General features: G+C 44.9%; 1 protein-coding gene across 4 annotated transcripts in view; it reads right to left on the reverse strand.

Annotated features, from left to right (window-relative positions):
- EXD1 (exonuclease 3'-5' domain containing 1) overlaps window positions 1–13315 on the reverse strand; it is a 53708-nt gene that overhangs the window by 3578 nt on the left and 36815 nt on the right. For all 4 annotated transcript variants that reach the window (XM_054450307.2, XM_054450305.2, XM_054450304.2 and 1 more), the window contains 4 exons: window positions 9567–9671; window positions 9409–9489; window positions 5080–5223; window positions 3575–3766 (listed from right to left, as the gene is read on the reverse strand). In XM_054450307.2, coding sequence (XP_054306282.1) covers window positions 3575–3766; window positions 5080–5223; window positions 9409–9489; window positions 9567–9671 — 522 coding nt within the window. The remainder of the gene's footprint in view (window positions 1–3574; window positions 3767–5079; window positions 5224–9408; window positions 9490–9566; window positions 9672–13315) is intronic.

Below are 13315 nucleotides of genomic sequence, written 5' to 3' on the forward strand. Positions count from 1 at the left end.
CCAACATGGCTAAAACCCATCTCTACTAAAAATATAAAAATTAGCTGAGCACGGTAGCACATGCTTTTAATCTCAGCTACTCAGGAGGCTGAGGGAGGAGAATCACTTGAACTCAGGAGGTGGAGGTTGCAATGAGCCAAGATTGCACCACTGCACTCCAGCCTGGGTGACGAGCAAGACTCTGTCTCAAAAAAAAAAAAAAAAAAAAAAAAAATCAGAAAAAAAAAGAATGGTTGCATTTGAAATGATGATGTACAAACTTTTTTTTCCATGGCATTATTCCCCAAACAATGCAATATAACAACTATTTACATAGCATTTACGTTGTATTAGCTATTATAAGTAATCTAAGAATGATTTGAAGTATAGGGGAGGATATGATAGTGAAAAATGAAAAAATGCTGCTGCACATTTCCGTATAACCTATATATATCCTCCCCTATACTTTAAATCATCCTTATATTTCATATAAGTGACATACATTTCATCCATAGATTTCTTTTTTTTTTTTTTTTTTTAAGGAGATGGAGTTTTGCTCTTGTCGCCCAGGCTGGAGTACAATGGTGCACTCTCAGCTCACTACAACCTCCACCTCCTGGGTTCAAGTGATTCTTTTTTTTTTTTTTTTTTGAGATGGAGTTTCGAGCCCAGGCTGGAGTGCAATGGCGTGATCTCAGCTCACTGCAACCTCTGCCTCCCAGGTTCAAGCGATTCTCCTGCCTCAGCCTCCCGAGTAGCTGGGGATTACAGGCATGCACCACCATGCCCGGCTAATTTTGTATTTTTAGTAGAGACGGGGTTTCTCTATGTTGGTCAGGCTGGTATCGAACTCTTGACCTCAGGTGATCTGCTCGCCTCGGCCTCCCAAGTAGCTGGGATTACAGGCATGCACCACCATGCCCAGCTAATTTTTGTATTATTAGTAGAGACAGGGTTTCACCATGTTGGCCAGGCTGGTCTTGAACTCCTGACCTCAGGTGAACCACACGCCTTGGCTTCCCAAAGTGCTGGGATTACAGGCCAGGCGTGAGCCACCACGCCCGGCTCATCCATATGTTTCATATACTCATCCATACATTTCACATAAGGGACTTGAGCATTATGGGTTTTGGTATCCATGGGGGGATCCTGGAACCAATCCCCCACAGATACTGAGAGATGACTGTATATGTTTTATTATGTTAGAAAAGTTACCATCTATTCCAACTTTGACCAATAATGCATGTAGAATATTATAATTTTTTCAGCATTTATAAGATAATCATAAGACTTTCTTGGCTCTACTGAAATGTACGATTTTGTCACACTGAACCATGCTTGCAACTAGAATCCAATGACACATTAAAAATAATAACATATATAGGCTTCATATAAAAAATGCTAGTATTAGGCCGGGTGCAGTGGCTCACGCCTTGTAATCTAGCACTCTGGGAGGCTGAGGTGAGCGGATCACCTGAGGTCAGGTGTTCGAGACCAGCCTGACCAACATGGAGTAATCCCGTCTCTACTAAAAATACAAAATTAGCCAGGCGTGATGGTGCATGCCTGTAATCCCAGCTAGTCGGGAGGCTGAGGCAGGAGAATCGCTTGAACCCAGGAGATGGAGGTTGTAGTGAGCCGGTATCATGCCACTTCACTCCAGCCTGGGCAACAAGAGCGAAACCCTGTCTCAAAAAAAAAAAGCTAGTATTTTAAGATTTTATATCAATATTCATAAGTAAAACTGGTTTATAACAGCAACTGGCAAACTTTTCCTGTAAAGAACAAAACACCAAATATTTTAGGCTTTGTGAGCCACAGTCTCATATACTACTTCTACTACTTTTTTTTTTTTTAACAATCCTTTAAAAATGTAAAAATTGTTCTTAGCTCACGAGCTGGAGAAAACAGTCTGCAGGCCAGATTTGGCCAGCGGGCTATAGTTTGCCAAATCCTGATCTATAGTCTCCCTCCCCTCTTTTTCCTCCCTCACACTCCTCCTCCCCCTCCCCTTGTCCCCTCCACTCTCCTTCCCTCGCCTCCCCTTCCCTCTCATTTATTTTCTTTTCTTTTCTTTTTCAGACAGAGTCTCTGCTGGTCACCCAGGCTGGAGTGCATTGGCAGAATCTCGGCTCACTGCAACCCCTACCTCCTGGGTTCAAACAATTCTCCTGCCTCAGCCTCCCAAGTAGCTGGGACTACAGGTGCCCGCCACCATGCCCAGCTAATTTTTGTATTTTTTGTAGAGACAGGGCTTCACCATGTTTGCCAGGCTGATCTCAAACTCTTGACCTCAGGTGATCACCAGCCTCGGCCTCCCAAAGTGCTGGGATTACAGGTATGAGCCACCGTACCTGGCCCTGGCCCTTTTTTTTTTGAGACAGTCATTGTTAATATTCATAGTATGCTTGAAAAATGATTGAAATTCTCAGTTTAATAGTTTAAGCTTTTCCTTTTTTTTCTTTTCTTTCTTCTTTTTTTTTTTTTTGAGACAGAGTCTTGCTCTGTCACCCAGGCTGGAGTACAGTGGTGTGATCTCAGCTCACTGCAACCTCCACCTCCCGGGTTCAAGCTGTTCTCCTGCCTCAGCATCCTGAGTAGATGGGATTACAGGCATGTGCCACCACGCCTGGCTCATTTTTTGTATTTTTAGTAGAGATGGGGTTTCATCATGTTGGCCAGGCTGGTCTCAAACTCCTGACCTCATGCCTACAGTTTTTTATATCTCTCTGCTGCATAAGAATAAATATGGAGGCCAAGCACTGTGGCTTATGCCTGTAATCCCAGCACTTTGGGAGGCCAAGGCAGGCTAATCACCTAAGGTCAGGAGTTCAAGACCAGCCTGGCCAACATGGTAAAACCCCATCTCTACTAAAAATACAAAAATTAGCAGGGCATGGTGGCAGGTGCCTGTAATCTCAGCTACTCAGGAGGCTGAGGCAGAATTCCTTGAACCCGGGAGGCGGAGGCTACAGTGAGCTGAGATCATACCACTGCACTCCAGCCTGAGTGACAAAGCGAGATTCCATCTCAAAAAATAAAAATAGGCTGGGCGTGGTGGCTCATGCCTGTAATCCCAGCACTTTGGGAGGCCAAGGTAGGCAGATCACAAGGTCAGGAGTTTGAGACCAGCCTGGCCAACATGGTGAAACCCCATCTCTACTAAAAATACAAAAAATTAGCCAGGCGTGGTGGCACATGCCTGTAATCCCAGTTACTCAGGAGGCTGAGGCAGGAGAATTGCTGGAACCCAGGAGGCGGAGTTTTCAGTGAGCTGAGATCATGTCATTGTACTCCAGCCTGGGTGACACAGTGAGACTCCGTCTCAAAAAAATAAATAAATAAAATAAAATAAAATAAAAATATGGAAATATTAAACTTACCCATTCTTAGACAGAAATATTTCTTGGATACCTAACTCAACATTATGAAAAGGTGAGGGGATGGATCACGCCCAAGCTGTTGCCCCTTCAAGAGTATTTATCCCCAAGTTGGCCCCATGAAAACTATTGCAGCTATGAAGAAAGGGTATCACTGTATCTGCCTTCCTTGAGAAGGCAGAAAAGAGGTCCTAAAGACAGAGAGCTGCACCTACCTCAGTGCCTCCAAGCCGGTCTGCAGACCCTTCGCGATACGTGTTTAGGTAACCATCCACCAGGGTGGTTAGGTCAGACATCATCTCATCTAGGAGTGCCAAGCGAAGGGGTAACAGGTAGGTAGCTTCCAGGGCCAAAATTTTCAGTAAAGAGGGTGAAACAGGTCGGATAAACCATACTTCTGGATTTTCCTGGAGACAATAAAACAATTTCCTCTGAATAGTAAGCAAGACTTTAAAGAAAATAGCTGTTTAAGGCCGGGCACAGTGGCTCACGCCTGTAATCCCAGCACTTTGGGAGGCTGAGGCAGGCGGATCACAAGGTTAAGACATCGAGACCATCCTGGCCAACATGGTGAAACCCCATCTCTACTGAAAATACAAAAATTAGCTGGGCATGGTGGCACACGCCTGTAGTCCCAGCTACTCAGGAGGCTGAGGCAGGAGAATCGCTTGAACCCGGGAGGCGGAGCTTGCAGGGTTGCAGTAAGCTGAGATTGCGCCACTGCACTCCAGCCTGGTGACAGAGCGAGACTCCGTCTCAAAAAAAAAAAAAAAAAAAGAAAAAGAAAAAGAACTGTTTAAAGTGTTGCTTAATTTAAGACACTATCATTTTCTTCTATTATTACCTTCTACTTTCACACTATTGATAGCCTTTGAGCATACACACGCTTGCACACATACTCCTACATTAATAGTGTGTGTATAACAGAGAAAGAGAGGGGTAGAGGTTGGTCAATCAAGACTTCTCAAAACTAGAGGCAGCAAGCTTGATTATGTGAACAGAATTGCAGCCAATATAATTATGACCTAAGTTTGCACATAAGGATGTCAGAAGCTACAGAAAATTTGCTTTACTTTGGGAGAAATAACTAGGGTGACTTTGGTTCCATTGCCTTGATCGAAATTCTCACAAAAATTTCCCCCTTGTCCCAGCTAGAAAATTTATTTAAGAGTGCTTATTTTATTTATTTATTTATTTATTCTTTTTTGAGACGGAGTCTCACTCTGTTGCCCAGCCTGGAGTGCGGTGGCACGATCTCAGCTCACCACAATGTCCACCGCCCCTGCCCCCAACTCCAGGTTCAAGTGATTCTCCTGCCTCAGCCTCCTGAGTAGCTGAGATTACAGATGCCTGCCACCCTGCCCAGCTAATTTTTGTATTTTTAGTACAGAAGAGATTTCACCATGTTAGTCAGGCTGGTCTTGAACTCCAGACCTCAGGTGATCTGCCCGCCTCAGCCTCCCAAAGTGTTGGGATTATAGGCATAAGCCACTGAACCCGGCCTAAGACTGCTTTTTAATTGATAGCCAACAAATCTGGATCCTGGCTTTTATCCACTTGAGACCAGATATAAACCATTCCCATTTGGCACAGTTAAGATTTTGGCAATGTTCATATGATTACATGGCAGCTGTCATTTTTCTACATAATAGGCTGATAATACTGCTCAGAAAACACTTGAAAAAAAATAATGTCATACAGCACATCCTTTAACACTCACCTGAATTAGTTTTTGTCTCTTTTCTAGAAAGGAGAGATATTTAGGGGCCACTTTAAGGTGTTTGATTAAACTCTCCTGCAAAGTAGTGATGCAGTTTGGAAGATAGCCACCCGTTTCCATGGAAAACTGAAGTACATCTGCTACCTGTGGTATTTTAAAAAGACAAACAGACCAGTTGAATATATACAGAGAGCTATCTCATGCCAGAAATATATTTAGAGAAATGTCTAAATAACATTTTCCCCAAGGACCCACACGATAGACCATGTTATCGGGAAATTTAAAGTTGTTCAGCCAACTTATTCTGAAAAATGAGAGAAAAAAAAAACGGAATAAAAGCTCAATTTTTTTTTTTTTTTGAGGTGGAGTCTCACTCTGTCGCCCAGGCTGGAGTGCAGTGGCACGATCTCAGCTCACTGCAACCTCCACTTCCCAGGTTCAAGTAATTCTCCTGCCTCAGCCTCCCGAGTAGCTGGGACTACAGGTGCAGGCTACCACGCCTGGCTAATTTTCAACTTTTTTTTTTAAGAGACAGGGTCTTGCTATGTTGTCCAGGCTGGAGTGCAGTGGCTATTCACAGGCAGGATTCCACTACTGATGAGCACGGAGGTTCTGACCTATTCCATGTCTGACCTGGGCTTGTTCACCCTCACTTAGGCAACCTGGTGGTTCTCCCCGCTCCTGGGAGGCCACCACATTGATGCCAATCTCAGTACAGGCACCCCATCAGCACAGTGCCCTACAGTCCAAAACTCCTTAGCTCAAGCAGTCCTCCCACTACAGCCTCCATAGTAACCATGACTACAGGCACAACCCATCACACCCAGCAACCCAACTTTGCTGTTTCCTTAACTACTTTCTTTTTTCTTTTCTTTTCCTGAGACAGTCTTCCTCTGTCGCCCAGAGCTGGAGTGCAATGGTGTGATCTTGGCTCATTGCAACCTCCACCTCCCGGATTCAAGCAATTATCCTGCCTCAGCCTCCCAAGTAGCTGTGATTACAGGTGTATGCCACCATGCCTGGCTAATTTTCATATTTTTAGTATAGACAGGGTTTCACCATGTTGGCCAGGAGAGTCTCCACCTCTTGACCTCGTGATCCGCCCGCCTTGGGCTCCCAAAATGTTGGGATTACAGGCGTGAACCACTGCGCCAGGCAATTTTTTTTTTTTTTTTTTTTTTTGAGATAGGGTCTTGCTCTATCTCCCAGGTTGGAGTACAATGCCACAATCATGGCTCACTGCAGCCTCAATCTTCCAAGTTCAAGGGATCTTCCTGCCTCAGCCTCGAGTAGCTAGGACTACAGGCACATCCCACTATGCCTGGCTAGTATTCTTAAATTTTTTTTTTTTTTTTTGAGACGGAGTCTCGCTCTGTTACCCAGGCTGGAGTGCAGTGGCGCGATCTCGGCTCACTGCAAGCTGCGCCTCCCGGGTTAACGCCATTCTCCTGCCTCAGCCTCTCCGAGTGGCTGGGACTACAGGCGCCTGCCACCACGCCCGGCTAATTTTTTGTAGTTTTAGTACAGACAGGGTTTTACCATGGTCTCGATCTGCTGACCTCGTGATCCGCCCGCCTCGGCCTCCCAAAGTGCTGGGTTACAAGCGTGAGCCACCGCGCCCAGCCTCTTAAAATTTTTTTGTAGAGACGGTGTCTCGCTACGTTGTTTAGGCTGATCTCGAATTCCTGGGCTCAAGCAATCCTCCTGTCTCGGCCTCCCAAAGTGTTGGGATTACAGGCGTGAGCCACTGCACCTAATGTTTTTTTTTTCTCCTTGTGTTACAATATCCACCTGCCTTATGGTTATTTATTAGTCTTTGTTACCCTTTAGGGAATCAAGAAAGGAAGATAAAATTCAAGAATTATTTTTAGTGGGCTGAGAATGCATTCCTATAGTCCCAGCTAGTCGGGAGCTGAACCAGCAGGATCTCTTGAGCTCAGGAGTTCGACGCCAGCATGGGCAACATAGTGAGACTCTGTTTCTGGGGGGAAAAAATGGGCCTGGCATGTTGGCTCACACCTGTAATCCCAGCACTTTGGGAAGCCAAGGCTAGAAGACTGTTTGAGGTCGGGAGTTCAAGACCAGCCTGGACAACATAGAGAGATCCCATATCTTAAAAAAAATTTAAAAATCAGCCAGGCATGATGGTGTGTGCCTGTAGTCCCAGCTACTTGGGAGGCTGAAGTGGGAGGACGGCTTGAGCCCAGGACTTCGAGGCCACACTAGCAGAGAGCTATGATCATGCCACTGCACTCCAGCCTGGGCAACAGAGCCAGACCTTGTCTCAAAAAAAAAATTACTTTTATTATCTACTGATAACCGAGAAAATTTTGTAAGAAAAGCTAATAAAATAAATAATTATAATTATTTATCTATGTGTGGTAGGCTGGCCAATGGCCCCCAAAGATAACTTCTTCATAACCACAGGAACCTGTGAATGTTATCTTACATGCAAAAGGGACTTTGCAGCTGTGATTAAGTCAAGGATTTTGAGATGAGATTATCCTGAATTACCCAGGTAGGCCCTAAATGGGATGACAAGTGATTTTTTTCTCTTTTTTTCTTCTTTTTTTTTTTTTTGGTGAGACGGAGTCTCGCTCTCTCTCCCAGGCTGGAGTGCAGTTGCGCAATCTTGGCTTACTGCAAGCTCTGACTCCTGGGTTCACGCCATTCTCCTGCCTCAGCCTCCTGAGTAGCTGGGACTACAGGCACCTGCCACCACCACGCCCGGCTAATTTTTTGTATTTTTAGTAGAGACAGGGTTTCACTGTGTTAGCCAGGATGGTCTCAATCTCCTGACCTCGTGATCTGCCTGCCTTGGCCTCCCAAAGTGTTGGGATTACAGGTGTGAGCCACCGTGCCGGGCCTGAAAAGTGATTTTTTTAAGAGCAAGGCAAACGGAGATTTTACTACAGTCAGTGGAGAAGGTGATGTGATGATGGAAGCAGGGATTACAGTGATGCACTTTGAACATGGAGGAAGGGGCTACAAGCCAAGGAATACAAGTGGCCACTAGAAGCTGAAAAAGGCAAGGAAACTCTCTCTTCAGAAGAGCCTCTAGAAGAAATCAGCCCTGCAAGACACATTGACTTTAGCCTAGTGAAAATGATTCAAGACTTCTGACCCTAAAACAATAAAATAATAAATTAGCATTGTTTTAGGCCACTAAATTTGTGGTGATTTGTTACAGCAGCAATAAGAAACTAATACACTGTTATAGAAAAAGAAATTGGTGAAAATTCTGCTTCTTGGACTATGTAACTCTAAAAAGAAAAACATGAACAGATATGCCAAGGTCTTCATTAGACAATACGCATAAGATCTAATCAAGAAGCCTAATGGCCTCAAGGAAACAAACAGCAGTTATGTTAGATTTTGGAGTAAGCATAAAAGTAATCTCTACAAATGGCAGCAAATACATTATAAGTAGATACATAAACAAAAAGTGAACCAAATATAGTAACATAAAATTGAACTTTTAGAGATTGCTGCTCAAAAATAATTGGCCAACTTATTAGTTCAGTTTCTCTCCAAAGGCTCTAAGCTTGTGTAATCAAGATTTCCCTTTTACTGTCATAAACCTAAAAGACTAGAAGAACCTGAAGAAAACATAATGAAACTAGTGGTTTTACTGCTCTCACAGCCAAACCAGAAACCCAGATCAGCTCTAAGAGCTAGTAGACGTTCATGCCTTTACTTGGGTGGCTGAGGCAGGAGGATGGCTTGAGAGTAAGAGTTTGAGACTAGCCTGGGCAACACAGTAAGATTCCACTTCTAAATAATAATAACAACAACAATAATGCTAGTAGAATCTAGGGATTTCTCATTTCTCTAAGGTCCCCTAGAGGACAGACAAATTATATCACTTGAGGCTGTTTTGGGCCCACATAGATTTGGGGGGCATATGCAGGACGACCTGTACCCCTAAGCTAGATGTCAGCTTGCCTTAATTGTTACATATGTGGTAGAGGAAGATATGTGATTGTTCATCTCATGCTATGTCTCCCTGAGGCTTCTGAATGATCCCTAAATTGCTCAAGTTTCTGAATGCTATGGAGTCTGAATCTTGCTTCTTTATTTGATAAATTCTGGAGCAAAATGAGGAAAACATCTTTATAAATAATTTTAAGCAACTTTACTGCAGTGCTTTTATAGAACACCAAATGTTCTCACATATTGTACAAACATTTTACATGAAAAGTGAGCAGAAATGGAGCACCAAAAAAAAAAAAATTAAAAAAGACTTTCACTCATCAGATGACCAGATGAGCCCTTTTATCTACAGGAGCTGTATATAATAGTTTGAATCCAGTGCTTCCCTTCATGTACCTGTGTGTCAAAGACATTATTCAGCAAAATTCCATACTGATGAGAGAGGCAATCAGAAAGCCAACGACAATCATGGATAACCTAAGGAATCAGAAGGAAACAGTCATTAGAATCTGGCTGCTAATCTTAATAGCACAGGAATCGGTTTATATACTTACCTTCAAAATTCTCTTGTCTTCTAGTATCATCTGAAGTCCATTGTTGAAAGCTCGACTTCCCAGAAGGAAAATGTCAAATAAGTAAACTCGGCAATTTGTGGCCACCTACAATAGACCATCCAGACACACATACCATAGGATAAGAAAGAACTGAGGAAGGGAAATTTGAGGATGAAGAGTAAAAGACATGTGATAAAATATCTAACATCTTCACTTTATTTATTTATTTACTTAGAGACAAAGTTTCGCTCTGTTGCCCAGGCTGGAGTGCAGTGGCACAATCACGGCTCACTGCAACCTCCGCCTCCTGAGTTCAAGCAATTCTCCTGCCTCGGCCTCCTGATAGCTGTGATTACAGGCATGGGGCACCATGCCCAGCTAATTTTTTTTTTTTTTTTTTTTTTTTGAGACAAGAGTCTTGCTCTGTCACCTGGACTGGAGTGCAGTGGCATGATCTCGGCTCACTGCAGCCTCTGCCTCCTGGATTCAAGCAATTCTCCTGTCTCAGCCTCCAAAGTAGCTGGGATTACAGGTGCATGCCACCACGCCCAGCTAAGTTTTGTTATTTTTAGTAGAGAAGGGGTTTCACCCTGTTGGCCAGGATGGTCTCGATCTTTTGACCTCATGATCCACCCACCTTGGCCTCCCAAAGTGCTGGGATTACATGCGTGAGCGTCCACGTCCAGCGAGAAGGGGTTTCACCATATTGGCCAGGCTGGTCTGGAACTCCTGACCTCAGGTGATCTACCCACCTCGGCCTCCCAAAGTGCTGGGATTACAGGCATGAGCCACTGCACCTGGCCAATCTTTTTTATTTTTTGTAGAGATGGGGTTTCACCATGTTGGCCAGGCTGGTCTCAAACTCCTGACCTCAAATGATCCACCCGTATAAGCCCCCCAAAACTTTATTTTTTTTGAGACAGGGCCTTGCTTTGTTGCCCAGGCTGAACAACAGTGGCGTGATCTTGGCTCACTGCAACCCCCACCACCCAGGCTCTTGTGATTCTCCCACATCAGCCTCCCAAGTACCTGGATTACAGGAGCCCACCACCACACCCAGCTAATTTTTGTATTTTTTGTAGAGACTGGGCTTTGCCATGTTGCCTAGGCTGGTTTCAAACTCCTAGGCTAAAGCAATCTGCCTGCCTTGGCCTTCCAAAATGCTGGGTTTACAGGCGTGAGCCACCATGCCCCACCACATCTTCACTTTTAAATGATAGGTACTTGATTCTTAGAGAAAACAGGTATAATTTGTTCTTAAGTAAAAAAAGCAAGACACAATCACTGTGATTTTCTTTTTTCTTTTTTTTTTTTTTTTTTTTGAGACGGAGTCTCGCTCTGTCGCCCAGGCTGGAGTGCAGTGGCACGATCTCGGCTCACTGCAACCTCTGCTGCCTGGGTTCTCGCCATTCTCCTGCCTCAGCCTCCCAAGTAGCTGGGACTATAGGCACCTGCCACCATGTCCTGCTTTTTTTTTTTTTTTTTTTTTTTTTTAGTAGAGATGAGGTTTCACCGTGTTAGCCAGGATGGTCTTGATCTCCTGACCTCCGCCCATCTCGGCCTCCCAAAGTGCTGGGATTACAGGCATGAGCCACCACGCCCGGCCAATGATAGGTACTTGATTCTTGGAGAAAACAGGTAAAATTTGTTCTTAAGTAAAAAAAGTAAGACACAATCACTGTGATTTTCAAAAGGAAAGAAAAGGACAAGCTGGTGAAAGAGACTTTCCATTTTTTTTTTTTTTGAGACAGTTTCACTCCTGTTGCCCAGGCTGGAATGCAATGCGTGATCTTGGCTCACTGCAACCTCTGCCTCCCAGGTTCAAGCGATTCTCCTGCCTCCTGAGTAGCTGGGATTACAGGGACCCGCCACCACATCTGGCTAATTTTTTGTATATTTTAGTAGAGATGGGGGTTTCACTATGTTGACCAGGCTGGTCTCGAACTCCTGACCTCAGGTGATCCACCCACCTTGGCTTCCCAAAGTGCTGGGATTACAGGCATGAGACACCACGCCCAGCCTTTTTTTTTTTTTGAGACGGAGTCTTGCTCTGTCACCCAGGCTAGAGTGGAGTGCAGTGGTGCAATCATGGCTCACTGCAGCCTCCACCTCCCAGGCTCAGGTGATCCTCTGGCCTCAGTCTCCCAAGTAGCTGGGACACAGGTGCATGTCACTATGTTTGGCTACTTTTATTTATTTATTTAGAGATGGAGTCTTGCTCTGTCGCCCAGGCTGGAGTGCAATGGCACAATCTGGGCTCACTGCACCCGCCTCCTGAGTTCAAATGAGTCTCCTGCCCCAGCCTCTTGAGTAGCTGGGATTCCAGGCGCCCACCACCACGTCCAGCTCATTTTTGTATTAGTAGAGACGGGGTTTCACCATGTTGGCCAGGCTGATTGCAAACTACTGACCTCGGGTGATGTGCCTGCTTCGGCCTCCCAAAGCATTGGGATTACAGGCCTGAGCCACCATGGCCGAGACTTTCACTTGTTACAGTTTCAACTTTAATATGTTGCCAGTCTCCGCTGGGGCTCGGTGGCTCACACCTGTAATCCCAGCACTTTGGGAGGCTGAGGCGGGTGGATCACCTGAGGTCAAGAGTTCTACACCAGCCTGGCCAGCATGGTGAAACCCCACCTCTACTAAAAATACAAAAAAAAAAAAAAAAAAAAAAAAAAAATTAGCCAGGTGTGGTGGCAGGAGCCTGTAATCCCAGCTACTCGTGGGGCCGAGGCAGGAGAATCGCTTGAACCCTGGAGGCGGAGGTTGCAATGAGCCGAGATCGCGCCATCGCACTCCAGCCTGGAGGACAAGAGTGAGACTTTGTCTCAAAAAAAATATAAATAAATAAATAAATAAATTTTACCAGTCTCATTTATGGCATTCTAATTGTGAACTAAATATTTGGTCTTCCTTCTGATTTCCTGAAATATAGCTCCTAAAACCCTTGGAATCTTGAAAGTGAGTGATAAGAGTGTTTTTTGTGTATTAATGGGATGACTGGTGCCTGGGGGCTCCTAGATGCTCCCAGAGTTTCAGGACAGGCACTAGTCACAGGAAAGACAAACGCATGATTAGAGGGCTGGGACTTTCATCCCCACTACCCAACCTCCAAGGAGGAGAAAGGGGCTGAAGGTTAAGTTGATCACGAATGGCCAATGACTTAATCATTTATGCCTACATAATGAAGCCTCCATTAAAAACCCCAAAGGGAGGCTGGGCAAGGTGGCTCACGCCTGTAATCGTAAGCACTTTGAGAGGCCAAGGTAGGAGGATCTCTTGAACCCAGGAGTTCAAGACCACCTGGAAAACTTATGGACACCCCATCTGTCCAAAAAATTTAAAAATCAGCTGAGCATGGTGGTGCACCTGTGGTCCCAGCTACTCGGGAGGCTGAGGTGGGAGGATCACTTGAGCCTAGGAGCTCCAGGTTGCAGTGAGCCGTGTTTGCACCACTGCACTCTAGCCTAGGTGATAGAGATAGACTCTCTTTTCACTTTTTAATTAAAAAAAAAAAATTTTTTTTTTTTTTGAGAGAGAGTTTCGTTCTTGTTGCCCAGGCTGGAGTGCAATGGCGCAATCTCGGCTCACCGAAACCTCTGCCTCCCGGGTTCAAGTGATTCTCCTGCCTCAGCCTCCCAAGTAGCTGGGATTACAGGTGCCTGCCACCATGCCTGGGTAATTTGTTGCATTTTTAGTAGGGACTAGGTTTGGTGATCCACTCGCCTAGGCCTCCCAAAGTACGGGGA

This window comes from Pongo pygmaeus, chromosome 16 (genome assembly GCF_028885625.2).
Source record: "Pongo pygmaeus isolate AG05252 chromosome 16, NHGRI_mPonPyg2-v2.0_pri, whole genome shotgun sequence".
NCBI lineage: Eukaryota > Metazoa > Chordata > Mammalia > Primates > Hominidae > Pongo > Pongo pygmaeus.